The following is a 27,957-nucleotide window of genomic DNA, read 5'->3' as shown; positions in this document are numbered from 1 at the left end:
ATCATCTAGACACACGGTCAATAAAGAAACAAGGGCCCTGAATGATACATTGGATCAGATGGACTTGACAGATCTATTTAGAACTCTGCATCCCAAAGCAACAGAATATACTTTCTTCTCGAGTGCACATGGAACATTCTCCAAGATAGATCATATACTGGGTCACAAAACAGCCCTTCATAAGTTTACAAGAATTGAAATTATACCATGCATACTTTCAGACCACAATGCTATGAAGCTTGAAATCAACCACAGGAAAAAGTCTGGAAAACCTCCAAAAGCATGGAGGTTAAAGAACACCCTTCTAAAGAATGAGTGGGTCAACCAGGCAATTAGAGAAGAAATTAAAAAATATATGGAAACAAACGAAAATTAAAATACAACAATCCAGACGCTTTGGGATGCAGCGAAGGCAGTCCTAAGAGGAAAATACATCGCAATCCAGGCCTATCTCAAGAAACAAGAAAAATCCCAAATACAAAACCTAACAGCACACCTAAAGGAACTAGAAGCAGAACAGCAAAGGCAGCCTAAACCCAGCAGAAGAAGAGAAATAATAAAGATCAGAGAAGAAATAAACAATATAGAATCTAAAAAAACGGTAAAGCAGATCAATGAAACCAAGAGTTGGTTTTTTGAAAAAATAAACAAAATTGACAAACCTCTAGCCAGGCTTCTCAAAAAGAAAAGGGAGATGACCCAAATAGATAAAATCATGAATGAAAATGGAATTATTACAACCAATCCCTCAGAGATACAAACAATTATCAGGGAATACTATGAAAAATTATATGCCAACACATTGGACAACCTGGAAGAAATGGACAAATTCCTAAACACCCACACACTTCCAAAACTCAATCAGGAGGAAATAGAAAGCTTGAACAGACCCACAACCAGCAAAGAAATTGAATCGGTTATCAAAAATCTCCCAACAAATAAGAGTCCAGGACCAGATAGCTTCCCAGAGGAGTTCTACCAGATATTTAAAGCAGAGATAATACCTATCCTTCTCAGGCTATTCCAAGAAATAGAAAGGGAAGGAAAACGTCCAGACTCATTCTATGAAGCCAGTATTACTTTGATTCCTAAACCAGACAGAGACCCAGTAAAAAAAGAGAACTACAGGCCAATATCCCTGATGAATATGGATGCAAAAATTCTCAATAAGATACTAGCAAATCGAATTCAACAGCATATAAAAAGAATTATTCACCACGATCAAGTGGGATTCATTCCTGGGATGCAGGGCTGGTTCAACATTCGCAAATCAATCAACGTGATACATCACATTAATAAAAAAAAAAGAGAAGAGGGGCGCCTGGGTGGCTCAGTCGGTTAAGCGGCCGACCGGCTCAGGTCATGATCTCACAGTCCGTGAGTTCGAGCCCCACGTCGGGCTCTGTGCTGACAGCTCGGAGCTTGAAGCCTGTTTCGGATTCTGTGTCTCCTTCTCTCTGACCCTCCCCCATTCATGCTCTGTCTCTCTCTGTCTCAAAAATAAATAAACGTTAAAAAAAAAAATTTAAAAAAAAAAAAAAGAGAAGAACCATATGATCCTGTCAATCGATGCAGAAAAGGCCTCTGACAAAATCCAGCACCCTTTCTTAATAAAAACCCTTGAGAAAGTCGGGATAGAAGGAACATACTTACACATCATAAAAGCCATTTATGAAAAGCCCACAGCTAACATCATCCTCAATAGGGAAAAAATGAGAGCTTTTTCCCTGAGATCAGGAACACGACAGGGATGCCCACTCTCACCGCTGTTGTTTAACATAGTGTTGGAAGTTCTAGCATCAGCAATCAGACAACAAAAGGAAATCAAAGGCATCAAAATTGGCAAAGATGAAGTCAAGCTTTTGCTTTTTGCAGATGACATGATATTATACATGGAAAATCCGATAGACTCCACCAAAAGTCTGCTAGAACTGATACATGAATTCAGCAAAGTTGCAGGATACAAAATCAATGTACAGAAATCAGTTGCATTCTTATACACTAACAATGAAGCAACAGAAAGACAAATAAAGAAACTGATCCCATTCACAATTCCACCAAGAAGCATAAAATACCTAGGAATAAATCTAACCAAAGATGTAAAAGATCTGTATGCTGAAAACTATAGAAAGCTTATGAAGGTAGTTGAAGAAGATATAAAGAAATGGGAAGACATTCCCTGCTCACGGATTGGAAGAATAAATATTGTCAAAATGTCAATACTACCCAAAGCTATCTACACATTCAATGCAATCCCAATCAAAACTGCACCAGCATCCTTCTCGAAACTAGAACAAGCAATCCTAAAATTCATATGGAACCACAAAAGGCCCCAAATAGCCAAAGGAATTTTGAAGAAGAAGACCAAAGCAGGAGGCATCACAATCCCAGACTTTAGCCTCTACTACAAAGCTGTCATCATCAAGACAGCATGGTATTGGCACAAAAACAGACACATAGACCAATGGAATAGAATAGAAACCCCAGAACTAGACCCCCAAACGTATGGCCAACTAATCTTTGACAAAGCAGGTAAGAACATCCAATGGAAAAAAGACAGTCTCTTTAACAAATGGTGCTGGGAGAACTGGACAGCAACATGCAGAAGGTTGAAACTAGACCACTTTCTCACACCATTCACAAAAATAAATTCAAAATGGATAAAGGACCTGAATGTGAGACAGGAAACCATCAAAACCTTAGAGGAGAGGGGCGCCTGGGTGGCGCAGTCGGTTAAGCGTCCGACTTCAACCAGGTCACGATCTCGCGGTCAGTGAGTTCGAGCCCCGCGTCAGGCTCTGGGCTGATGGCTCAGAGCCTGGAGCCTGTTTCCGATTCTGTGTCTCCCTCTCTCTCTGCCCCTCCCCCGTTCAGGCTGTCTCTCTCTGTCCCAAAAATAAATAAACATTGAAAAAAAAATTTTTAACAAAACCTTAGAGGAGAAAGCAGGAAAAGACCTCTCTGACCTCAGCCGTAGCAATCTCTTACTCGACACATCCCCAGAGGCAAGGGAATTAAAAGCAAAAATGAACTACTGGGACCTCATGAAGATAAAAAGCTTCTGCACAGCAAAGGAAACAACCAATGAAACTAAAAGGCAACAAACGGAATGGGAAAAGATATTTGCAAATGACATATCGGACAAAGGGCTAGTATCCAAAATCTATAAAGAGCTCACCAAACTCCACACCCGAAAAACAAATAACCCAGTGAAGAAATGGGCAGAAAACATGAATAGACACTTCTCTAAAGAAGACATCCAGATGGCCAACAGGCACATGAAAAGATGCTAAACGTTGCTCCTCATCAGGGAAATACAAGTCAAAACCACACTCAGATATCACCTCACGCCAGTCAGAGTGGCCAAAATGAACACATCAGGAGACTATAGATGCTGGAGAGGATGTGGAGAAATGGGAACCCTCTTGCACTGCTGGTGGGAATACAAACTGGGGCAGCCACTCTGGAAAACAGTGTGGAGGTTCCTCAAAAATCTAAAAATAGACCTACCCTATGACCCACCAATAGCACTGCTAGGAATTTACCCAAGGGATACAGGAGTGCTGATGCATAGGGGCACTTGGACCCCAATGTTTATAGCAGCACTCTCAACAATAGCCAAATTGTGGAAAGAGCCTAAATGTCCATCAACTGATGAACAGATAAAGAAATTGTGGTTTATATACACAACGGAATACTACGTGTCAATGAGAAAGAATGAAATATGGCCTTTTGTAGCAACGTGGATGGAACTGGAGAGTGTGATGCTTAGTGAAATAAGCCATACAGAGAAAGACAGATACCATATGGTTTCACTCTTATGTGGATCTTGAGAAACTTAACAGAAACCCACGGGGGAGGGGAAGGAAAAAAAAAAAAAAAGAGGTTAGAGTGGGAGAGAGCCAAAGCACAAGAGACTGTTAAAAACTGAGAACTGAGGGTTGATGGGGGGTGGGAGGGAGGGGAGGGTGGGTGATGGGTATTGAGGAGGGCACCTTTTGGGATGAGCACTGGGTGTTGTATGGAAACCAATTTGACAATAAATTTCATATACTGAAGGGGAAAAAAAAAAAACAAAGCTCCTCTTATAATTAAGATGGATGGCCAGCCAGGCTGAGACTATAAAACAGGCAGGCTACTGTGTAGGTTAAAAAAAAAAAAAAAATACCTTTATCTGCTGTCTCCGTAGCATGGCAAGTTCTCTCATGTCTCGGAACGGCTGTAGTAAATACTGATATAGTTCAGTTGTGGCTTCTGCAAGGCTGCTATATGCTTCATCCTCCATTTGATACAAGTCCAGAAGCTCAACCATGCTTTCTGTATTCTTGTGCTTATCCAACAGCTGTGGAACAAGAAAGTTTTATTATAAAGAAATCTGATTATAATAGCCTATAAACATTTGCTTTTAACTCCCTCTCTTATCATCTTACGACCCTGGAATACTGAAACACAGATGGAACTAAAGGGACTAAATGCTTTTCATAACTCATCTCCATGCCCCAAGATGTGTTACTACTCAAGACCATGGCCTCAATCAGCTTTTCAAACTGCTCTCACTTTTTCATAACTGAAAAAAACTCTCTGAAAAAAGCTCTCAGCTTTTCATAACTCATCTCCATGCCCCAAGATGTATTACTACTCAAGACCATGGTCTCAATCAGCTTTTCAATACTGCTCTCAGTATTATTCCTGTTGTATTTCCTGGGACTCCATACTATCTATCCACCTAGGCTTATATCCTTACAAAATTTTCCCCCACCTATGTCATAGCTTTCTCTGTTTTTATATGGAAAAAAAAAAAATGGGAGTTGGGGGAGTCACATGGATGGCTCAGTCAGTTAAGCGTCCAATTTTGGCTCAGGTCCTTCCTGATTTTGCAGTTAGTGAGTTTGAGCCCTGAATCACACTCTGCGGTCAGCACAGAGCCTGCTTGGAATCTTCTGCCTCATGCTCTTTCTGTCCATCTCCCACTTGCTCGCTCTCTCTTGCTCAAAAATAAATTAAAAAAATGTTTTTCATTGCTAATATACACAGTAGTTAGTTATCAACCCCTGGCAATATTATTTACTAATTTCCCCAAATCTCCTTGCCACTCTGCTCCCCCTCCCAGTTTGGAACATTCCCAAATTAACTTTTGATAGCACAATGTAAGAATTAGAGAACTCAGTGACTCATTAAAAAGGAGTAACATTGGAACCATAGGGATCCCAGAAGATGAAGAGAGAGAAAAAGGGGCAGAAGGTTTATGTGAGCAAATTATACCGGAAAACTTTCCTAATCTGGAGAAGGACACAGATGTCAAAACCCAAGAAGTACATAGGACTCCCACTAGATTCAACAAAAAATGACAATCAACAAGGCATATCATAGTCAAATTTCCAAAATACAAAGACAAAGAAAGAATTATGAAAGCAGCAAGGGAAAAAAAAGTCCTTAAACTATAAAGAAGACAGATCAGGTTCACAGCAGACCTATCCACAGAAACTTGGCAGGACAAAAACAGGAGTGGCAGGATGTATTCAACGTGCTGAATCGGAAAAATACACAGCCAAGAATTCTTAATCCAGCAAGACTGTCATTCAAAACAGAGAGCAAAAGTTTCCCAAATGAAAACTAAAGGAGTTTGTGACCACTAAACCAGCTCTAGAAGAAATTTTAAGGGGGACGCTTTGAGTCGAAAAAAGACAAAACAAAAAAGACCAAAAGCAACAAAGACTAGAAAGCACCAGAGAACATCATCAGAAACACCAACTCAACAGGCAACACAATGGTGCTAAATTCGTATCTTTCAGTACTCACCCTAAATGTCAATGGACTAAATAAATGCTCCACTGAAAAGACACAGGGTATCAAAATGGATAACAAAACAAGCTGTTTAAAAGAGACTCATTTTAGACCTGTAGATTAAAAGTGCATAGAGACCCAGCTATCATGCTAATGGTTGTCAAAAATAAGCTGGTATAGGCATATTTACATCAGACAAACTAGATTTTTAAATAAAGACTGTAACAAGAGATTAAGAAGGGCATTATATCATAAGGGGCCTATCCACCAAAAATATCTAATAATTGTAAATATTTATGCCCCCAACGCCGAAGCACCCAAATATATAAATCAATTAATCACAAACATAAAGAAACTCATTGTGGGGCACCTGGGTGGCTCAGTTCGTTGGGCAACTGACTTCAGCTCGGGTCATAATGTTACAGATCATGAGTTCGAGCCCTCCGTCGGGCTCTGTGTTGACAGCTGAGAACCTGGAGCCTGCTATGGATTCTGTGTCTCCCCCTCTCTCTCCCCCTTCCCTGCTCACGCTCTGTGTCTCTTTGTCTCTCAATAACAAACATTAAAAAAAATGTTTTTAATAAAATAAAAATAAAGAAACTCATTGATAATAATACAACAACAATAGAGGACTTCAACACTCCACTTACAACAATGGACATATCACCTAAGCAAAAAATCAACAATGAAACAATGGCTTTGAATGACATTTGGGACCAGATGGACTTAAGAGATAGATTCAGAGCATTTCATCCTAAAGCACAATACACATTTTTTGAGTACACATGGAACATTCTCCAGAATAGATCACATACTGGTACACAAATCAGCCTCAACAAGTACAAAAAAATCGAGATCATACCTTACATATTTTCAGACCACAACGCTGTGAAACTCGAAATTAACCACTAGAAAAAATTTGGAAAAACCATGAATACTTGAAGATTAAAGAACATCCTACTAAAGAATGAATGGGTTACCCAATAAATTAAAGTGCAAATTAAAAAGTACATGGAAGCCAATGAAAATGAAAACATGACAGCCCAAAACCTCTTGGATGCAGCAAAGGTGTGCATTAAGAGGGAAGTATATAGCAATCCAGGCCTTCCTAAAGAAGAAATAAAGGTCTCAAATACACAAACTAACCTTACACGTTAAAAAAAAAACTGGAAAAAGAAGAGCAAATAAAGCCAAAAACCGAGCAGAGAAAGAGAAGTAATAAAGATTAGAGCAGAAATCAACAATATCAAAAACAAAAACAAAAACCAGTAGAACACATCAATGAAACCAGGAGCTGATTCTTTGAAAGAATTATCAAAATTGATAAAACCCTACCCAGTTTGATCCAACAGAAAAAGGAAAGGACCTCAATAAATAAAATCACGAATGAAAGAGGAGAGATCACAAACAACACTGCAGAAATACAAATGATAGTAAGAGAATATCATGAGCAATTATATGCCAAAAAATTGGGCAAACTAGAAGAAATGGACAAATTCCTAGAAACATATGAACTACCAAAACTGAAACAGGAAGAAACAAAATTTGAACAGACCCATAACCAGTAAAGAAACTGAATCAGTAAATCTCCAAACAAGAGTTCAGGGCCAGATGGCTTCCCAGGGGAATTCTACCAAAAATTTAAAGAGGAATTAACACCTATTCTTTTGAAGCTGTTCCAAAAAACAGAAATGGAAGGAAAGCTTCCGAACTCATTTCTACGAGGCCAGCATTACCCTGATTTCAAATGCAGACCAAGACCTCACTAAAAAGGGGAAATACAGACTAACTTCACTGATGAACCTGGATGCAAAAATTCTCAACAAGATACTAGCAAAACAGATCCAATAATACACTAAAAGAATTATTCACCACGATCAAGTGGGATCTATTCCTGGAATGCAGGGATGGTTCGGTATCTGCACATCAATGTGATACACCACATTAATTTTAAAAAAGGTTAAGAACCATATGATCCTCTCAATAGAGAGTGAGCATTTGATAAAACCCAGCAAGCTTTCTTGACAAAAACTGCTGATAAAGTAGGGATAGAAGGATCATACCTCCAGATCATAAAAGCCATATACAAAAGACCCACCACTAGTATCATCCTCAATGGGGGAAAAACAGAACTTTCCCCTAAGGTCAGCAACACCACAGGGATGTCCACACTCGCCACTGTTATTCAACATAGTATTGGAAGTCTTAGTCTCAGCAATCAGGCAACACAAAGAAATAAAAGGCATCCAAATCATCAAGGAGGAAGTCAAACTTTCACACTTCGCAGAAGACATGATACTCTATGTGGGAAACCCAGAAGAGTCCACCCAAAACCTGCTAGAACCAATACATGAATTCAGCAAAGTCGCAGGATATAAAATCAATGTACAGAAACTGGTTGTATATCTAAACAATGATGAAGGAGAAAGAGCAATCAAGGAATTGATCCCACTTACAACTGCAGAGCCTCAGGCTACACAGCTTTCTAGACTACTCACTCCACAAAGACTGACTACTGTGCAGAGTTACACCAGTAGTGGACAGCAGAAGAAAATCCTAACTTCAATTTCCAGGACTAGCACAGGCCCTCTCTCATTCTCCATTGTGCCTGTTTTGCCCTTCCTCTTCATCATTCCCTTTATCTGCCTGGGCCTTCTTGGCATCACTTAGCAGAGTAACTAAAGTTACTACAAGAACTAAAATTAGGCTTGGAGGCATCTGGCTGACTCATTGGAGGAGCGTGTGACTCCTGATCTCAGGGTTATGGATTTGAGCCCCATGTTAGGTGTAGAGATTACTTTAAAAAAAAACAAAAACATAAACTTTAATTTTTTAATATGTTTATTTTAATTTTGAGAGAGACAGAGACAGAGCATGAGCAGGGGAGGGGCACAGACAGACGGAGACACAGAACCCGAAGCAGACTCAGATGTTGGGGGGGGGGGGGGGAAGGGGGCTGAACTTGGGAATGAGGAGATCATGACCTGAGCTGAAGTTGGATACTTAACTGACTGAACCACCCAGGTGCCCCTACACTTTCTTTGTTTTATCTCCCTGAGTTCTACCAGATTCTAAATGAAGACTGGCCAAAACCCTTGTGTTTCTGGCAGAGAATGAGTAGTGTGGCCATTCTGCAATATGCTCAGGGATCATTCCATCTTAACAAGGCCTGTCCTCAAGAAAAACTATTTTATCATAGCCTTATGTACTAGGGTTTCACCAGACCCTAAATGACCTAGGGAAGAGAAATGCTCAACTCCTGTGTCACTAAGGAGTGGGGGTTGAGAAGTGGGATACTGAGGAGCACTTGTGAAAGTAATAGTCCCAGGGTACAGACAGGTTAAAAAGTATTCATAAGTCTGTGATTAGCACTTCCCCTAATTCCTTACCGTTGCATCAGCAGACCTCCCATGTAAAAGGAGAATAAAACCAAAAAAATTTCATACCTTAGGTTTTTATTTAAGAACTAACTAGGGAAGGAGCACCTGGGTGACTCAGTCAATTAAGTGTCTGACTTCGGCTCAGATCACAATCTCACGGTTTGTGGGTTCAAGCCCCGCGTCGGGCTCTGTGCAAACAGCTCAGAATGTGGAGCCTGCTTCAGATTCTGTCTCTCCCCATCTCTCTGTTCCTCACCTGACTCTCTCTCTCAAAAATTAACAAACATTTAAAAAATTTAGAAAAACAAAATTACAGGGCATATTAGAAGTACAGTTTGAAGAGATAAAGCAAGCATCAAGACCATTATGCAGGTATAGCAGGGATATGGGAACTATCAGACTGGGAATTGAAACTATAACTGATATGCTAAGGGAACTAATGGAAAGGCAGACAATATGCAAGAATGGACATATGAAATGTAAGCAGAGAGATGGAAATACTAAGAATCAAAAGGAAATAAAATGAAAAAATACCTTTGGGGTACCTAGATAGCTCAGTTGGTTAAGCATCCAATTCTCTTTTTTTTTTTTTTAATTTTTATTTATTTTGAGAGAGAGAGTGTGAGCAGAAGGACAGAGAGAGACACACACACACAGAATCCAAAGCAGGCTCCAGGCAACTAACAGATAATAGTTTGCTCAAAATAGTAGCCATAATATATCCAGCAATTACATCTTATGCATTAATAAGATAAATTAAAAAAAAAACAAAACCCGACAGAAATGTTAAAAGGGACAGGAGGGGAGAACTGGGAACACCTTGTTACCAGGAACCTGTGCTACAATACGAAGTGCAACAGCACTACTTGAAAGAAAGCTTGGTTAGTATTGCAAATGTATATCCCAAAATTGAATGCAAGCACTAAAAAAAGTTTAAAAAAGTATCACAGATATGCTAAATTGAGGATATACTAATTGATAAAAAAACCAGAATATAAGATGCTTAATTAATACCAGAATGCTCAAAGAGTGGAAGATGGATAAAAGAAAAAAACAACATGGCAATAAACAGAAAATAGTAACAGGATAGATATTACTCCAACTGTATCAATAATCATTTTAAACATCGATGTTTAAAATACACCAATTAAAAGACACTGTCAGGTGAATATAAAAACAAGATCCAACTATATGTTGTATAGAAGAAACTCACTTTAAATACACACACAGATAGGTTAAGGTGATAAAAACATACCATGCTAACACTAATCAAAAGAAAGTTGCAGTAGTTATATTACTTTCGACAAAGCAGACCTTGGAGCAAGGAAAATTATCAGAAAAAGGAGATCGGATAGAACTACAAGGCTATGACACTTGGAGACTTCAAGACCCCTTTATCAATAATGGACAGAGCCAACAGTCAGAAAATCAGTAAGGATATAGGTGAACTCAACAGCACCATGAATCAACTGGACATAATTGACATCTATTAACTACTTCATCCAACATATTCTTCTTGAGCTCACATGGAACATTTACCAAGACAGATCACATTCTGGGCCTAAAACACACCGTAACAAATTTGAAAGAAGTCACATGAAGTATGCTCTCAGACTAAAATGAAATTAAGCTAGAAATCACTAACAGAAATATTGCTGGAAATCCCTAAAACACCTGGAAATTAAAGAACATATTTTTTTTTAATGTTTATTTATTTTTGAGACAGAGAGACAGAGCATAAACGGGGGAGGGTCAGAGAGAGAGGGAGACACAGAATCCGAAGCAGGCTCCAGGCTCTGAGCTGCCAGCACAGAGCCCTAGCAGGGCTCTAACTCATGGACCGTGAGATCATGAGCTGAGCCGAAGTCGGACGCTTAACCAACTGAGCCACCCAGGCGCCCCAAAGAACATAATTTTAAACAGTAGCTGGATCAAAGAAAGTCAAGAGAAATTTTAAAATATTTTTAACTAAATGAAAACAATTTATCAAAAATTCTGGGATGCATTAAAGGTGCTTAGAGGAAAGTTTATAGCACCGAATGCATATATTACAAAAGTCTAAATCCAATAATCTAAGCCTTCACCTTAGAAAACCAAAAAAGAAAATTATAATTTTAAGAGTACATAAGAATAAAATTTAGAGTTTAAATCAGTGAAATTAAAACGGGGAAATCAATAGAGAACAATGAACAAAAAAACTCTGGTTCTTTGAAAACATCAATAAAGTTGATAAACCTTTATCAAGGTTAGCAAAGAAAAAGAAAACAGTTACTAGAAAAATGGACATAACTACTGCTGCCATGAACTTTAAAAGGAATATTAAGAAGATCTCTATGCCCACAAATTCAACAACCTAGGTGAAATGGATGAATTCCTTACAAGATACACTCTAATAAAACTCACACCCAACAACAGATAATCAGAATAGGCCTATTAGGTACTCAAGAAGTTGAATTTATAATCAGTAACCTTCCAAATTAGAAAATACCAAGCAAGTCCAGACAGGTTCACTGGTAAATTCTCCCAACCAAAACATTACGAGAAAACTATAGATCAACATCGCTTATGAATGTAGATGCAAAAATCCTCAACAAAGTATTAGGGAGGTATATCCAACACTCTATAAGAAGATTATATATTACAACCAAATGTGATTTATTACAGGTATGCAAGACTGGTTCAACATTTTAAAAAAACAAATCAATGTAACCCATCACATTACAGTCTAAAGAAAAAAAAATCATATGACATCAATAGATGCAGGAAAAGTAGTGGAAAAAACCCAACACCATTCATGAAAAACACCACTAGCATACTAGGAATATAGGGAAACTTCCTTAACTTGATAAAGAACAACAAAAAACCTAGAGCTAACATTTTTAACTGTGATGAACTAGATGCTTTCCCTTAAGGGACAAGGCAAGGATGTCCCTGCGCATCATTCCTATTTAACATTGTACTGGCAGTCCTAGCTAATGCAATTAAGGAAAGAAATAAAAGGCATACAGATTGGGAAGAAACAACTGTCTTTATGTGGATGACATTGCTGTGTAGAAAATCCAAAGGACGAGACAAAACAAAAACAAAAAATCCCACAAAACACAAAACCTTCCACATATCATTTACATTAGAAATAAAAAAAATGAAATACATTATCAATCAATGCACAAGATCTGTATGAGCAAAGTTACACAACTTTGATTAAGGAAATCAAAGATCAAGACAAATGGAAAAATATTCCACATATATGGATTGGAAGATTACTGTTGTCAAGATGTCAGTTCTTTCCATCTTGATCTATAGACTAAATGCAATGCCAATCAAAGTATCATCAAGTTATTTTGCGGACATTAATACGCCAATTCTGTAGTTTATAGAGAAAGGCAAAAGACCCAGAACAGCCAACCCAATATTAAAAAACAAAGTCAGAGAATTGACACTATACAACTTCATTAGTCACTAGAAAGCTACAGTAATCAAGACAGTGTGTTAATGAAAACACATCAACAGAGGAGAGTCCAAAACAAACCCACAGTCCAGTAAACTTTTGACAAAGGAGCAAAGGCAATTCAACCAAGAAGAGTCTTTTCAACAAATGGTACAGAAACAAATGGGCATGCACATGCAAAAAAGGGGGGGGGGACCTTATACCTTGCACAAAAATGAATGCAAAATGGACCATGCAAAACTATAAAACTCCTAGAAAATAGGAGAAAATCTTGGTGACCTTGGGTGTGACCGATGTTTTAGACATAACACTAAAAGCACAATCCATGAAGAAAAAAATTATTAAGCTAGACTTTGCTAAAACTAGTAACTTCTACAAAAGACATACAAAAGAATGAAAACACAAGCTACAGACTGGGAGAAAACGCTTGCAGAATACATTTCTGACAAAACACTGTTATGCAAAACATACAAAAAAAAACCTCCCAAACTCAACATTATGAAAGCAACCCAGCAGTTTGAATAGTGGTGCGATGAAGTAGGAGGTGGGATCTCCCTGGCTATCTGACTAATCTTTTCTCTGCCTTGTTTGAGCTTGAGCAGAATTTGAGATGGTAAGGCTGGGAAGGATTCCAGAAAGGCTAAGACAAAGGTGGTACCTGAATTGGCAGGAAATGCATCAAAAGACTTGAAGGTAAAGTGTATTACCCCTCATCACTTGCAACTTGTTATTCGTGGAGATGAGGAATTCTCTCATCAAAGCTACAATTGCTGGTGGTGGTGTCATTCCACACATCCACATATCTCTGATTGGGAAGAAAGGACAACAGAAGACTGTTTCAAGGATGCCTGGATTCCTTATTATCTCAGGACTCTAAATATTCTTATCTCAGGACTCTAAATACTCTTAATAGCTGTCCAGTGTTGGTGATTCCAGTGGACTGTATCTCTGTGAAAACACAATTTTGCCTTTTTGTATTGAGCAAGTTGGAAGTTTAATTCGCTTTCCAACCAACCAAATTTCTGCATTCGAGTCTTAACCATCCATATTTAAGTGTCACTGGGGTTTCAAAGAAGCTACTGATTCTGAAGTAGTGGGTTTTGATTGAGTTGATTGTTTTTAAAAAACTGTTTGGATTTTAATTGTGATGCAGAAGTTATAGTAACAAACATTTGGTTTCGTACAGACATTATTTCCACTCCAGTGGATAAGCTCAATAAAGGTCATATCCCAAACTTAAAAAAAAAAAAAAAAAAAGGCAACCCAATTTAAAAATGAGCAAAAGATCTGAAAACATCTCTGGGCACCTGGGCGGCTGAGGTGGTTAAGTGTCTGACTCTTGGTTTCAGCTCAGGTCATGATCTCACAGTTTGTGGGTTCAAGACCCATTTTGAGCTCTGTGCTGACACTGCAGAGCCTGCTTGGGATTCTCTGTCTCCCTCTCTCTGCCCTCCTCTACTCACATTGTCTCTGTCTCTCTCAAAATAAATAAACTAAAAAAGAACTTCCAAATTAAAAAATAAAAAAATCTTAAAAAAAAAAAAAAGATCTGAAGATATCTCATCAAATAAGATATACAGATGTCAGGTAAGCAGAGGAGATGTTCAATATCATACTATCATTTGGGATCTACAAATTAGACCAGTGAGATGCCACTACAGGTCTGACAACACCAAATATTGGCAAGGAGGTGGAGCAATCAGAATTCCCACTCACTGCTGGTGGTAATGTATTCTTATCTGTTTTTAGGCATGTGCACATCAAGGATTATTAGATCTTCTTAGAGAATTAACCCTTTCATTATTATGTAATTCTCTTGATCCTTCATAATTTTCCTTGCTCCAAAGTCTGCTTTGTCTCAAATTAATATACCTACTTCACATTAATATAGCTATTTTAGCTTTCCTTTGGTAAGTGGTAGCATGGTATTTCTTTCTTAGAAAACTAAATATATTCTCACCATATAATCCAGCAATCCTGCTCCTTGATATTTACCAAAATGAGATGAAAACCTAAATCCAAACAAAACCTGCACATAAGTATTATAGGAGCTTTATTCATAAATGGAAACTTGGAAGCAAGAGATATCCTCCAATAAGTAAATGGATAAACAAACTGCGATACATCCATATACTGGAATACTCATTCAACAATTTAAAAAAATGAGCTGCCAAACTACAAAGACAGGAAGGAACCTTAGATACATACTGGTAAGTGACAAGAAGTCAATCTGAAAAGGCTACATATTGTCTGATTCCAATTACATGACATTCTGGAAAAAGCAAAACATGGAGACAGTAAAAAAAAAAAAAATAATAATAATAATAATAATAATAATCACTAGTTGCCAGGAGTTGGAGATGTAGCACACCCCAATGAATGAATAAGGGAAACATGGCATTTTCAGAGCAGCAAAACTGTTCTTTCTGTATAATATTGTAATGGTAGATACAGACATTCTGCACTTATCAGAATTGCATAACACAAAGAATGAACTCTAATGTAAACTATGCACTTTAATAACAGGGGAGACTGTGGACAGGAGGGGAATAAATGAGAACTCTATTTTCTGCTCAATTTTTCAGTAAACTTAAAATTGATATAAAGCAAAGCCTATTAATTTTTAACTGATACAAACCTTTTTAAGAGACAGAAAGCCAAAATCCAGTTGGATACTCAACCAACTGAGCCACGAAAATACCCCTAAAGTTAATTTTGTATTTCACTGTATGTGTGCTTATTTTTAAAGTAAAACAACAACAAAAAGATTTAAAAATAAATTCATAATAACGTATTAACACTGATTTTCATCTCTGCTAAGTCCTATTATTTCATAAGGTGATCAGATCAATGTCTTTTTCTGTTTTGTTAACAAGTAGTTTTTACTTGTTTGGTTTTGTTAGTTTGTTTTAATATAAGTCAACTAGAACAAAAAGAATCAACTCAGATATCAGTGACTAAACTGGTAACATATATGGGGCACCTAGGTGGCTGAGTAACTTAAGCATTCAATTTTGGCTCAGGTCATAATCTGTGGTTCCCAAGTTTGAGCCCCGCGTCGGGCTTTGTGCTGACAGTAAGCCTGGAACTTGTTTCAGATTCTGTATCTCCCTCTCTCTCTGCCCCTCCCCACCTCAAAAGTAAACAAACATTTAAAAAATTAAACTGATAATATATAAATGATTTAAAGATGTGGAAAGAAGCCAGGCCAAGTGGGATCTTGCTTTATGCTGAAAGCGAAGAGCTATCATTAAAGGTTTTTTGTTTTATTTTTCCCTCTCAAGACCTCTCTGGTTACAAGAAAATATGAGGGAATACTTTCCCAGGTAAAAGAACCTTATCTGTGCTCTGAATGATGAAAAGACAAACCAGACAAAGTGAGAAGGGAAGACTGGGTCAGAAAGACAGAGAGGAACGTCCATGCAGACCATAACACATGGTTAACAAACTGGAGAACAGAAGGGGAGAACACAATGGAAGAATTCTGGAGACACTAACAGACCCGGCTAGCCTTGAGTTATACAACGACAATAAGAAAATATTGGAAGGGGGCACCAGTGTGCATGCAGAGGGATCAGTTCACAGGCTCCTAGATGAGTCCATGAAAGTTGGTGGAAGCTTACATTTTGGGGTAGAGAAAAACAAGATTCAAGAAATGCTTTGGAAATAAAAATCCACAGTACTTGGGCAAAGACTACTAGGCTTCTGACACTAATTGAGACAAACAAAGGAAGAGAGACAAGTTTTTAGAGGCAATGATTAACAGATTCAGAGACACTATATCCAAATTGTTTTAGATATGCAAGAGGAGAGATCATATAGGGAATGTACAACATCCAAGATAAACTATCTTTAAGAGGTCTAAAATGTAGGAGCGCCTGAATGGCTCAGTCGGTTGAGCGTCCGACTTTGGCTCAGGTCATCATCTCACAGTTCATGGGTTCAAGCCCGGCATTGGACTCTGTGCTAACAGCTCAGAGCCTGAAGCCTGCCAAGGATTGTGTCTCTCTTTGTGCCCCTCCCCTGCTCGTGCTGTCTCTCTCAAAAATAAACATTAAAAAAAATTTTTTTTAAGTCTAAAATCTAAATAGGGAAGCAAAGCAACAGATATAAAAGTAAAATACTGATTATTAAAGACAGTAAAATTTTAGAGAAAAGATGGATTAGATAGAGGAGGCTAGAGCAGTTGGAAAAGGTGTTCTAAAGCTAGGATTTGAACTGGGTCTTGAAGGATAGGAAGTGCTGGGTAGGTGAAGGAGAGCAGCCCAGACTTCAGAAATCATGTGAATAAAAGCATTTCAGATGAGAATTCTGGGAGGATGAATGAGGTAACCAAGTGTTATGTTCCCTGAAGTCTACCTACAAGGTACACACTAGGGAAAAGAGCATCACACTGAGTCTGTAAATGCAGCACATTCCAATGAGCAGTGAAACCATCTATGGAATAGGAATAAAGAATGTTGTCTGTGGTCAATTCGCCCTCTTCAATTTTTAGTTGGCAGAGTTCAACCTAGCTAAATAATCATATTTAAATGATGGTCATTTAGTACCTTGGTACTCAAAATATGCTCTGTGACTAGCAACACCAGCATCATGTGCAAACTCTTTAGGAATACAGAACCCCAGGGGTTACTCCAGATGCACAGAATCAGAATCTGCATTTTAGTTAAGATTGTCATGTGTTGAGCTGCACACCCAAGTTTGAGAAACTCTGCTTCTGTAACACCTTAATATACCCATATTAACAACATGAGGCAGAAGCATAAGTGAGCGGCAGGGCCGGCTGATGGTAACAAGGCTGAGAGGCTGTTCACAGAGCAAGTTGAAGGTGAATGCCAGAGGAATTTAGATCTCAGCTAAAGAGTATTCCAGTAACTCAACTTTCCACAAGTGGACCTTCTGAAAGTCATGATCTTCTTCAAAAAGATCTTCCTTGTGAGAAAAACAAACTTTTGCCCAGTTATCCTCTTGAATTACCAGAATAAAATCTCCAGTTCAACCAAGATAAAATGAATTTCCCAAACTCAGAAACATGCAGGATCTATTTACTCCACCATAATTACAAATGGAATTCAAGGCAGGATAGTGGATTCAGCCTCTTCCATTTAAGATCAAACCTTTCACTGACGATTTTGAGGGGTAATGATGAGACTACTGGATTTGAAAATATTAATGACCCATCAGAAAGCTAACTAATGGCTAACATTAACAACTCAGGCAACAACAGATGTTGGTGAGGATGTGGAGAAAGAGGATCTCTTTTGCATTCCTGGTGGGAATGCAAACTGGTGCAGCCACTCTGGAAAACAGTATGGAGGTTCCTCAAAAAACTAAGAAGAGAACTACCCGATGACCCAGCAACTGCACTACTAGGCATTTATCCAAGGGATACAGGTGTAGTGTTTCAAAGGGACACATGCACCCCCATTTTTATAGCAGCGCTATCAACAATAGCCGAAGTATGGAAAAAGCCCAAATGTCCAACGATGGATGAATGGATAAAAAAGATGTGGTGTGTATACATACACACACACACACACACACACACACACACACAATGGAGTAGTACTCGGCAATCAAAAAGAATGAAATCTTGCCATTTGCAACTACGTGGATGGAACTGGAGGACATTATGCTAAGTGAAATTAGTCAGAGAAAGACAAATAACATATGACTTCACTCATATGAGGACTTTAAGAGACAAAACAGATGAACCTAAGGGAAGGGAAGCAAAAGTAATATAAAAACAGGGAGGGGGACAAAGTATAAGAGACTCATAAATATGGAGAACACAGGGTTACTGGAGAGGGTGTGGGAGGGGGCATGGGCTAAATGGGTAAGGGGCATTAAGGAATCTACTCCTGAAACCATTGTTGCACTATATGCTAACTAATTTGGATGTAAAATTTTTAAAATATAAATAAATAAATAAATAGTGAACTAATGGGATAATCACACTTGATGATGGAATGTAAACTTGGTTAACTGTCGTCTATTGTGCCATTCATGAAAACAGAGGGGCAGCATCTTGCTTGTGTTCACGTACACAACATTAAAACAGAGACACAAGAAAAAATGAACAATAACATGAGGTTAAAAGTCTCTGTAGTTATACAGACAATGGCAGATCTATTTTTTTTTTTAAGGTTTTATTTTTTGAGAGATAGATCATGAGCAGGGGAGGGGCAGAGAGAGAAGGAGACACAGAATCGGAAGCAGGCTCCAGACTCTGAGCTGTCACCACATGGCCTGACATGGGGCTCAAACCCACGAACAGGGTATCATGACCAAAGCCGAAATCGGACACTCAACCAAGTGAGCCACCCCCACGCCCCTAAATTTTCTTTAATCAAAAATTTTCCCTCTCATTTACTATTAGATCAATTAGCACTATAGACATACCTCTTTTATTTATTGTGCTTCCCTTCACTATACTTCAGATATTTTTGCTTTTAACAAATTCAAGGTTTGTGGCACTCCTGTATCATTCAAGTCTATCAGTGCCATTTTTACAACAGCATGTACTTCATGTCGGTCATATTTTGGTAATTTTCACATTATTTCAAGGTTTTTCATTATTATTATCTTTGTTAGGTGATCTGTGATCAGCACTTTTGGATGTTACTGTAATTGTTTTGGGGCACCATGAACCACACCCAAACAAGATGGTGAATTGAACTGATAAATGTTGTATGTTCTGAGGGCTCTCCCAACTGGCCAATCCCCCAACTTTCTGCCTCTCCTCAGGCCTCCCTATTCCGAGACACATCAATACAGAAATTAGCCTAATTAATAGCCCTACAATGGCTTCAGGGTGTTCAAATGAACACAGTCACATGTCTCTCACTTTAAATCAAATGCGAGAAATGATTAAGCTTAATCAAGAAGGCATGATGAACACCAAGAGTGACCTCTCACAGTTAGCCAACTTGTGAATGTAAAGAAAGAGTTAATAAAGGAAATTAAAAGCACTATTCCAGTGAACACACCAATGATAAGCAAAATAGCCTTACTGATACACAGAAAACTTTTAGTGGCCTGAGTAGATCAAACCAGTCACAACATTCACTTAAGCCAAAGCCTAAATCCAGACAAAGCCCTAACTCTTTTTAATTCTTTGAAGGCTGAGAGACATAAGGAAGCTGCATAAGAGCAGTCTGAAGCTACCAGAGGTTGATTTTCATAAGGTTTAAGGAGAGAAGCAGTCTCCCTCATAATATAAAGGTTCAAGGTGAAGCAGAAAGTATGCACATAGAAGTTACAGTAAGTTGTCCAGAAGATCCAGCTAAATAAAGTAAATCATGAAGGTGGCTACATTAAACAACAGAGTCCCAATACAGACAAACAGTCTTAGATTGTTACATTAGAAGAAGATGCCTTCAGGGACTTTCATAACTAGGGAAGAGAACTTAGTTAGTGCCTGGCTTCAAAGTTTCAAAGGATAGACAGACTAACTTTCTTGTTAACAGTTAATGCAGCTGGTTGAAGCCAATGCTCACTTCACTTACCATTCCCAAAATACTAGGGCCCTTAAGAATTATGGTAGATCTACTCTGTGCAAATGCCAAAGTGTAGCCTGGATGACAACACATCTATTGACAATATGGTTTACTGAGTGCTTTAACCTCACTGCTTAAAATATCTTCTGCTCAGAAAAAACAATTCCTTTCACAACATTGCACATGGACAATGCACCTGTCACCTATGAGTTCTCATGGAGATAAACAGTGAGATTAATATACTTTTCATGCCTGCTAACACTACATCCATTCTGCAGCCCATGAATTAAGGAGTAATTTTGACTTTCAAGTCTTATTCTTTAAGAACTACGTTTCACAAGACTATAGTGGCAAAAGATAGTGATTCCTCTATGGATCTGGGCAAAGTCAAGTGAAAACCTCTGGAAAGGATTCACCATCCCAGACACTGTGAAGAACATTCACAATTCATGGAAAGAGGTCAAAATATCAACATGCACAGGAGTTTGGAAGAAGTTGATTCCAATCTCATGAATAATTTTGAGAGGTTCAAGACTTTGGTGGAGGAAGTAACCGCAGATGTGATGAAACAGTAAGAGAACTAGAATTACAAGTGCAGCCTGGGGCACCTGGGTGGCTCAGTGGGTTGAACGTCCGACTTCAGCTCAGGTCATGATCTCCCAGTCTGTGAGTTCGAGCCCCGACTCAGGCTCTGTGCTGACAGCTCGGAGCCTGGAGCCTGCTTCCCATTCTATGTCTCCCTCTCTCTCTGCCCCTCCCCTGTTCATGCTCTGTCTCTCTGTCAAAAATAAATAAACATTTTTTTAAAAATTAAAAAAAAAAGTGCAGCCTAAAGACGTGATTGAATTGCTACAATTTCGTGATAAAACAGATGAGGAGCTGCTTCTTATGCATTAGCAAAGAAAGTGGTTCCTTGAGACAGAAGATGCTATAATGACTGCTGAAATGACAACACAAGATTTAGTATATTACTTACTCTTAGGTAATGAAGCAAGAGCAGTGTTTGAGAGAAGTGACTCCAATTATGCAAGAAGTTCTAATATGGGTAAAATGTTACCAGTCAGTAACAGAAACTACAAAGAAATTGTTCACAAAAGGAAGAGACAATTGATGCAGAATACTTCCCTTGTTGTCTCATTTTAAGAAATAGCCACACGGGGCGCCTGGGTGGCTCAGTCGGTTGAGAGTCCGACTTCAGGTCAGGTCACGATCTCGCGGTCCATGGATTCGAGCCCTGCGTCGGGCTCTGGGCTGATGGCTCAGAGCCTGGAGCCTGCTTCTGATTCTGTGTCTCCCTCTCTGTCTACCCCTCCCCTGTTCATCTGTCTCTCCCTGTCTCAAAAATAAATAAACGTTAAAAAAAAAAAAAAAAGAAATAGCCATAGCCACCCTAACCTTCAGCAACCACCACCCTCATCAGTCAACAATCACAATACTAAGGCAAGACCCAAGGTGCCTGGGTGGCCCAGACCATTAAGCATCTGACCCTTGATTTCAGTTTAGGTCATGATCTCACGGTTCATGAGTTCGATACCTATGTTGGGTTCAGTACGGTTAGTGCGGAGCCTGCTTGAGATTCTGTCTCTCCCTCTCCCTTTCTCTCCGACCCAACTGGGCACACTCACGTGCTCTCGCCCCCCTTCAAAATAAACTTAAAAAAATATATATACTAAAGCAAGACCCTCTATCAGCAAAAAGACTACAACTCGCTTCTGAAAGCTCAGAAAATGATTACCATTTTTCAGCAATGAAGTATTTTCAAATTAAGGTACATACATTGTTTTTGTTTTTGTTTTAGATGTAATGCTACTAAACACTCAACAGACTACAGTATAGTGGAAATGTTTATATGCACTGGACAACCAAAATGTTCATTTAACTTGTTTTATTGTGGTGGTCTAGAACCAAAACCACAGTATCTCTAAGGTATGCTCAGGTTTAAACTAAAATTTAGCCCCAACTCCCATTTCTCAAGGCTCAGTTCTCTACTGATGCATTTTTACATGGGAGGGGGGGGAAAAAAGCATTTTTAGCTATTCTTTAAAAAAAAAGTTATGACTGAAGCTAATCACAGAAAAATCATTAAGACAGGTAAAGGGTGGGGCGCCTGGGTGGCGCAGTCGGTTAAGCGTCCAACTTCAGCTCAGGTCACGATCTTGCGGTCTGTGAGTTCAAGCCCCGCATCAGGCTCTGGGCTGATGGCTCAGAGCCTGGAGCCTGCTTCCGATTCTGTGTCTCCTTCTCTCTCTGCCCCTCCCCCCTTCATGCTCTGTCTCTCTCTGTCTCAAAAATAAATAAATGTTAAAAAAAAAAAAAATTAAAAAAAAAAAAAAGACAGCTAAAGGGTGACAAATAAGTCTGGTCTTTTCTTTAGCACTGGCCAGGATCTTATCTCCAGTACGTAAGCCTTCATGTATTCAGTGAAGGTGGAAGTTTAAAGGCAATGGCCACTGATTTGAGACCATCAAATTAACTCTCTTCATTCTGATGACATGCTTGCTTTTTTTTTTTTTTATTATTATTAGCTTTTTACTCCTACAAACAAACAATAAAATGATCATAAAGATATTCTAGTTCTGGGGCACGTGGGAGACTCAATCAGTTAAGCAACCTACCCACTCTTGATTTCAGCTCAGGTCATGATCTCGTGGTTTGAGAGTTTGAGCCCTGCATCACACTCTGTTCTGACAGCAGGAGGCCTGCTTGGTGGTATTCTTGCTCTCTGCCCCTCCTCCACTCTCTCTTCTCAATAAACTTCTAAAAATATTAAAAAATAAAAACTGGCAATTTAAGAATGCAATTTAGAATAAACTGAAAAATTACAACAGAAAAAGCATTCAATAAGCTTAGTTATAATTTGTATGCAGAAACCAACAACCCTATTATAGTAAAAACAGCTAGCAAGGATTCCATTTACAACAAAACAGCAACAAAAACAGAAAAATAGTAATAAACTTAAACCCCTTAAGAGGTTTATATAAACACATAAAATGTTTAAAGGTACCAAAAGATGATATAAATTTAAGACTAATAACAAAACTATCAATTCTTACTAAATTAATCTATAAATTCCACATGGTAAAAAAATAACTTGACTTTTTTATTGCATAAGAAAAGGCCACTTTTAAAGTTAAAAAAAAATCTGGGGCGCCTGGGTGGCTCAGTCGGTTGAGCTTCCAACTTGGGCTCAGGTCATGATCTCACAGGTGCTGAGTTCAAGCCCCGCATTGGGCTCTGTGCTGACGGCTCAGAGCCTCGAGCCTGCTTTCAGTTCTGAATCTCCCTCTCTCTCTGCCCCTTCCCCGTTCACATGCTGTCTCTCTCTCAGAAATAAGCATTCAAAAAAATTAAAAAAAATTTTTTTTTAATTATGAAGAGTAACAATGGAGGGGGCAATGGCCTTATTATCTGTATTATTACTATTGACATTATTTGATAAAAGCATCAAATACAAATACAATGAAGTATTAAAGAGTTCAGCTATATCAAAGTTTAGTGCACAATAAATATGATCATTCAAGAAATTGTGTGGTAACTCTCATTTATCAGAAAATACAGTAAGATGGATCTGTATCTTTTTCCCTACACCAAAATAAATCTCAGCTAGATCAAGAATGCAAATGCAAATAACAAAATCATAAAACTAGGAGAAGACATGTAGGGTTTTGTTTATTTGTTCTTGCTTTAAATAATCTCATCATGAGAGGCTTTAAAGCGTGACTCAAAATCCAGATACTATCAAAACAGACTAATAAATTTTGCTGCAAAAATTTTCATCTGGCTACAAAGGCATACAAAATAAAATAAAGGGGCAAATTATTTTTTAAAATTTTTTTAACATTTATGTATTTTTGAGAGAGAGCGAGACAGAGCATGAGCAGAGGGAAAGGGAGACACAGAATCCAAAGCAGGCTCCAGGCTCTGAGCTGTCAGCACAGAGTCTGATGCAGGGCTTGAACTCACAAACGGGGAGATCACAACCTGAGCCAAAGTTGGATGCTTAACCGACAGCCACCCAGGCACCCCAAGAGGCAAATTATTAAAGGAAAAATACTTTCAACACATAGACAATTTCCACAAACAATACAAATATAGGTAAAGAATGTAATGGATTCAAAGAAATGACTCCTAAACAAATGAAAACTTACTCATAAGAGAATTGCAAAATAAATTACAAACTAAAACCTGTCACCAGTAAGACCAAAAAGTTTTTGAAAACATACTCTTGGTGTGACTGGGTGGCTCAGTAGGTTAAGCATTTGACTCTATTTTTGGTTAAGGTCATGATCTCACAGTTCAAGAGTTTGAGCCCCACATTGGGCTCTGTGCTGACAGTGCTCAGCCTGCTTGGGATTCTGTCTCCCTCTCCCCCTGCCCCCCACCCCCACCCTCCCACCTCCCCACCTCCCCACCCCCCCCACCTCCCCACCTTCAGTGCATGTGCACACATGCTTTCTCTCATAAACATTTAAAAATATTTTTTTTAAATGAAAATACACTTTAGTCTTGAAAAGGATGTAGAAACAAAAGGCAACCTCCTTTTGTTTGAGAGGGAGTAAACTGGTGTACCTCTACAGAAAACAATTTTAATCAAAATGCATTCTTTGACCCAGAAATTCCCCTTATAGAAATCTACCTTAGCTCACAGATATACTAGTACATGTGGGAAAAGATACGCTATTTTAACAGCAACAGCAAAAAAAAAAAAAAAAAAAAAAAAAAAAAACTATCAAAAAAAATATACATTCAGCAGAATACTATTTAGCCATTAAAAAAAATGCAGCTGGGGCAGCTGGGTGGCTCAGTTGGTTAAGTGTCTGACTTCCGCTCATGATCTAACGGTTCGTGGGTTCGAGCCCCGTATTGGGCTCAGTGCTAACAGCTCAGAGCCCAGAGCCTGTTTCAGATTCTGTGTCTCCCTCTCTCTGTGTCCCTCCCCCATTCATGCTCTGTCTCCCTATGTCTCAAAAATAAAAAATATTAAAAAAAATTAAACAAATAAAATAAAATGCAGCCTGTTAAGAGAAAAAAAATATATATATATAACAGTATGTAGAATGCTACCATTTGAATGTTAAGAAGATGGGAAGTTATGTATGTCCTATGTATCTTTGTATATAGGACTAAAGCTGAAAGACACACTAGAAATTTGATTGCCTCTGAGAATGGGAACCACAGACAGGGAAATGGAGGTGACTGGGGAGGAGATTTACATTTATACTTTTTTCAGTCATGATCAAGTAAATACATACTTTTTTTTTTAAGGTTTTTTGTTGTTGTTTTGTTTTTTTGAGAGAAACAGAGAGAGAGAGCACACGCGCACATGGTCAGGGAGGGACAGAGAGAGAGAGAGAGAGAATTCCAAGCAGGCTCCGCAGGAACTCATAAACCCTGAGATTGTGACCCGAACCAAAATCAAGAGCCAGATGTTTAATGGGCCACCCAGGTACCCCTGTACTTTATTTTTTTTTAAAGCAGGTGTTTGTACTCTATTCCTTCTCTATGTCCCTAACTCTAAGGTATTCTGGCTTACACATCAAAAATAGGAAAATTAAATTTTCTCCTTTGCCACAACATCCAAAACTACTTAACTTTTCCAAAGGATGAGGTATGAGAAATATGAAAATGATACATGTTTCTCTTCCTGTGCCCACCCACCTACTATTCAAAAAGTAGCTAAGTCATGTGTTGAATCATCTATTTTTAGCTACAATTAAAAAGTAGAGTTATGAAAGTAACAGCAGCTGATCAATTTTTTTTTTAATTTTATAAATGTTTATTTTTGAGAGAGAGACAGAGTATGAGGGGGGAGGGGCAGAGAGAGACGGAGACACACAATCTGAAGCAGACTCCAAGCTATCAGCAAAGCCTGATGCAGGGCTTGAACCCACAAACCATGAGATCATGACCTTAGTCAAAGTTGGTCGCTTAACCGACTGAGCCACCCAGGCGCTCTGCAGCTGATCAATTTCTAATCACAGCACAGTCCCAGAAAATCAGTTCTAACTGGTGGCAAAGGTGCTCACCTCCACCATGGCTTACCATCTCAAGGCTGTGGCATATCAAAAATGTAACTAGATTAAGGAAGAGTAAGAAAACTAGGGGGAAAAGTCAATGTGTAATAGCAACCAAAGAATGGATTAAAATGAATTTTTACAATAAATTAGAAACTATCCTTTTATAGTGAAGGTAGTAATTTCCTTCTTGCCAGAAAACGTATATTCACAGCCCTCCATCTTTTATTCCACTTAAAAGTGGATGACTTTCTTTGAGATAATGATTTTGTACCAAGTTTTAGGAAAGTTAAACTATTAAAAGAACGAGAAAACAAAACTATAGAACATCTCTCAATAATAAAGTTTCTGGAGTCATTTACCAGGGATCAAATGCTACCATTTAACAGTAAGACAATCCTCAGACACTAGGCTTCTTTGAGCTCTTCTTACAGAGACACTAAAGTAAATGTAATACACTAAACAGACACTATTTTCTGCCAACACAAAACGTTAAGTCACTATACACTTATTAATTAAATCACATTACCACTCTACGTGGATGTGTAGTTGACAAGACAAAAATCAGTTACTGCATCCAAATGTTAATATATTTACATATTATTTGCAACATGGTTTTATTCTGAAACAGAAAAGTACTTTAGAAGGCTATTATGCAGCAACTAAACTTAATACTCTTGCAGAGAAGCCCAAGGCATCTCACCTAACACTGCTAATTTATTAATTTGTTCTCTCTGCTATAAAGTTTCATGTTATTCCAACATTAGATTACCTTAAAACCAATTATAGCTCCAATTAGCAATCTATTTTAATCTAAATAGATTAAATATACAGAAAAAATAGAGAAAATACTCAAAGTCTATGCATTTTAGAACTTCAAAAGATGCGAGGTGGCTGGTTGGCTCAGTCAGTTAAGCATCCAACTTCAGCTCAGGTCATGATCTCACAGTTGGTAGGTTCAAGCCCCGCAACCGGCTGTGTGCTGACAGCTCAGAGCCTGGAGCCTGTTTTAGAGCCTGTCTCCCTCTCTCCCTGCCCCTCCCCCACTCACCCTCTGTCTCCCCATCTCAAAAATAAACATTGAAAAAAAATTTTTTTAAAGAACTTCAAAAAATGCAATTTAGTAAGCATTAGACTTTAGCCTAAACCATTTCCTATAACCTATGATAAAAGAATTTAACTGATCAAAGAATATAATCACTAACCTATTATAATAACAATTTATTTTTTTATTTTGATAACCAAAACTCACAAAACCCTGGGAATAAATAAACTGTGCTGCAGACATTAGCAGGTTGCAAACTGAGAAATGTGCAAGATACTACAAATCAAAAAAAAGTACAAAGAAATTGGATAGAGTTGGATTGTTTAGGATTAAGGATGTTTGCCATGTATAGGAAAGGCCTGAAGTTAAAATACAGAAAATGCAGGTTTGCTAAATTTGGAAATATTCACTGATGGACACAAACTGAGTCAGCATGTAGACTGATCTGAATGAGAATCATAACATGCCTGACACAAGAATGAATGGGCTCAAGGGCAGCCAACACAATACAGAGATGCTCATAGTAGTAGGATGCAGAGGAAAGAAGAGACAGCAGGGAACAGGGACACAGAAATACCAACTTGAGTTAATTTCTGCTTCAAGACCTGGCACATTTCATGCAATTCTAGAAAGTTATTTTGCTCTATTGATACACTTAAAAGAAATGAAGCACAATTGCATAAAGCATTAATTAAACAAACATATTAGCCTCGTAAGAACATTTTTATCTTTCCCTTCTTTCTCGTTTCCCTAATGGATACTTTATTTTTGCCTCCTCTGATCTAAT

At 38.3% G+C, this 27,957-nt stretch overlaps 1 protein-coding gene across 1 annotated transcript in view; it reads right to left on the bottom strand.

Annotated features, from left to right (window-relative positions):
* JMY (junction mediating and regulatory protein, p53 cofactor) overlaps window positions 1-27,957 on the bottom strand; it is a 105,814-nt gene that overhangs the window by 61,428 nt on the left and 16,429 nt on the right. The window contains exon 2 of the mRNA XM_011284222.4: window positions 4,169-4,342. Within this exon, the coding sequence (XP_011282524.2) occupies window positions 4,169-4,342 (174 nt within the window). The remainder of the gene's footprint in view (window positions 1-4,168; window positions 4,343-27,957) is intronic.

This window comes from Felis catus, chromosome A1 (assembly GCF_018350175.1).
Source record: "Felis catus isolate Fca126 chromosome A1, F.catus_Fca126_mat1.0, whole genome shotgun sequence".
In the NCBI taxonomy this organism is placed as follows: domain Eukaryota; kingdom Metazoa; phylum Chordata; class Mammalia; order Carnivora; family Felidae; genus Felis; species Felis catus.
Note: the sequence above shows the minus strand (reverse complement) of the source record. Positions and strands in the feature narration are given on the sequence as shown.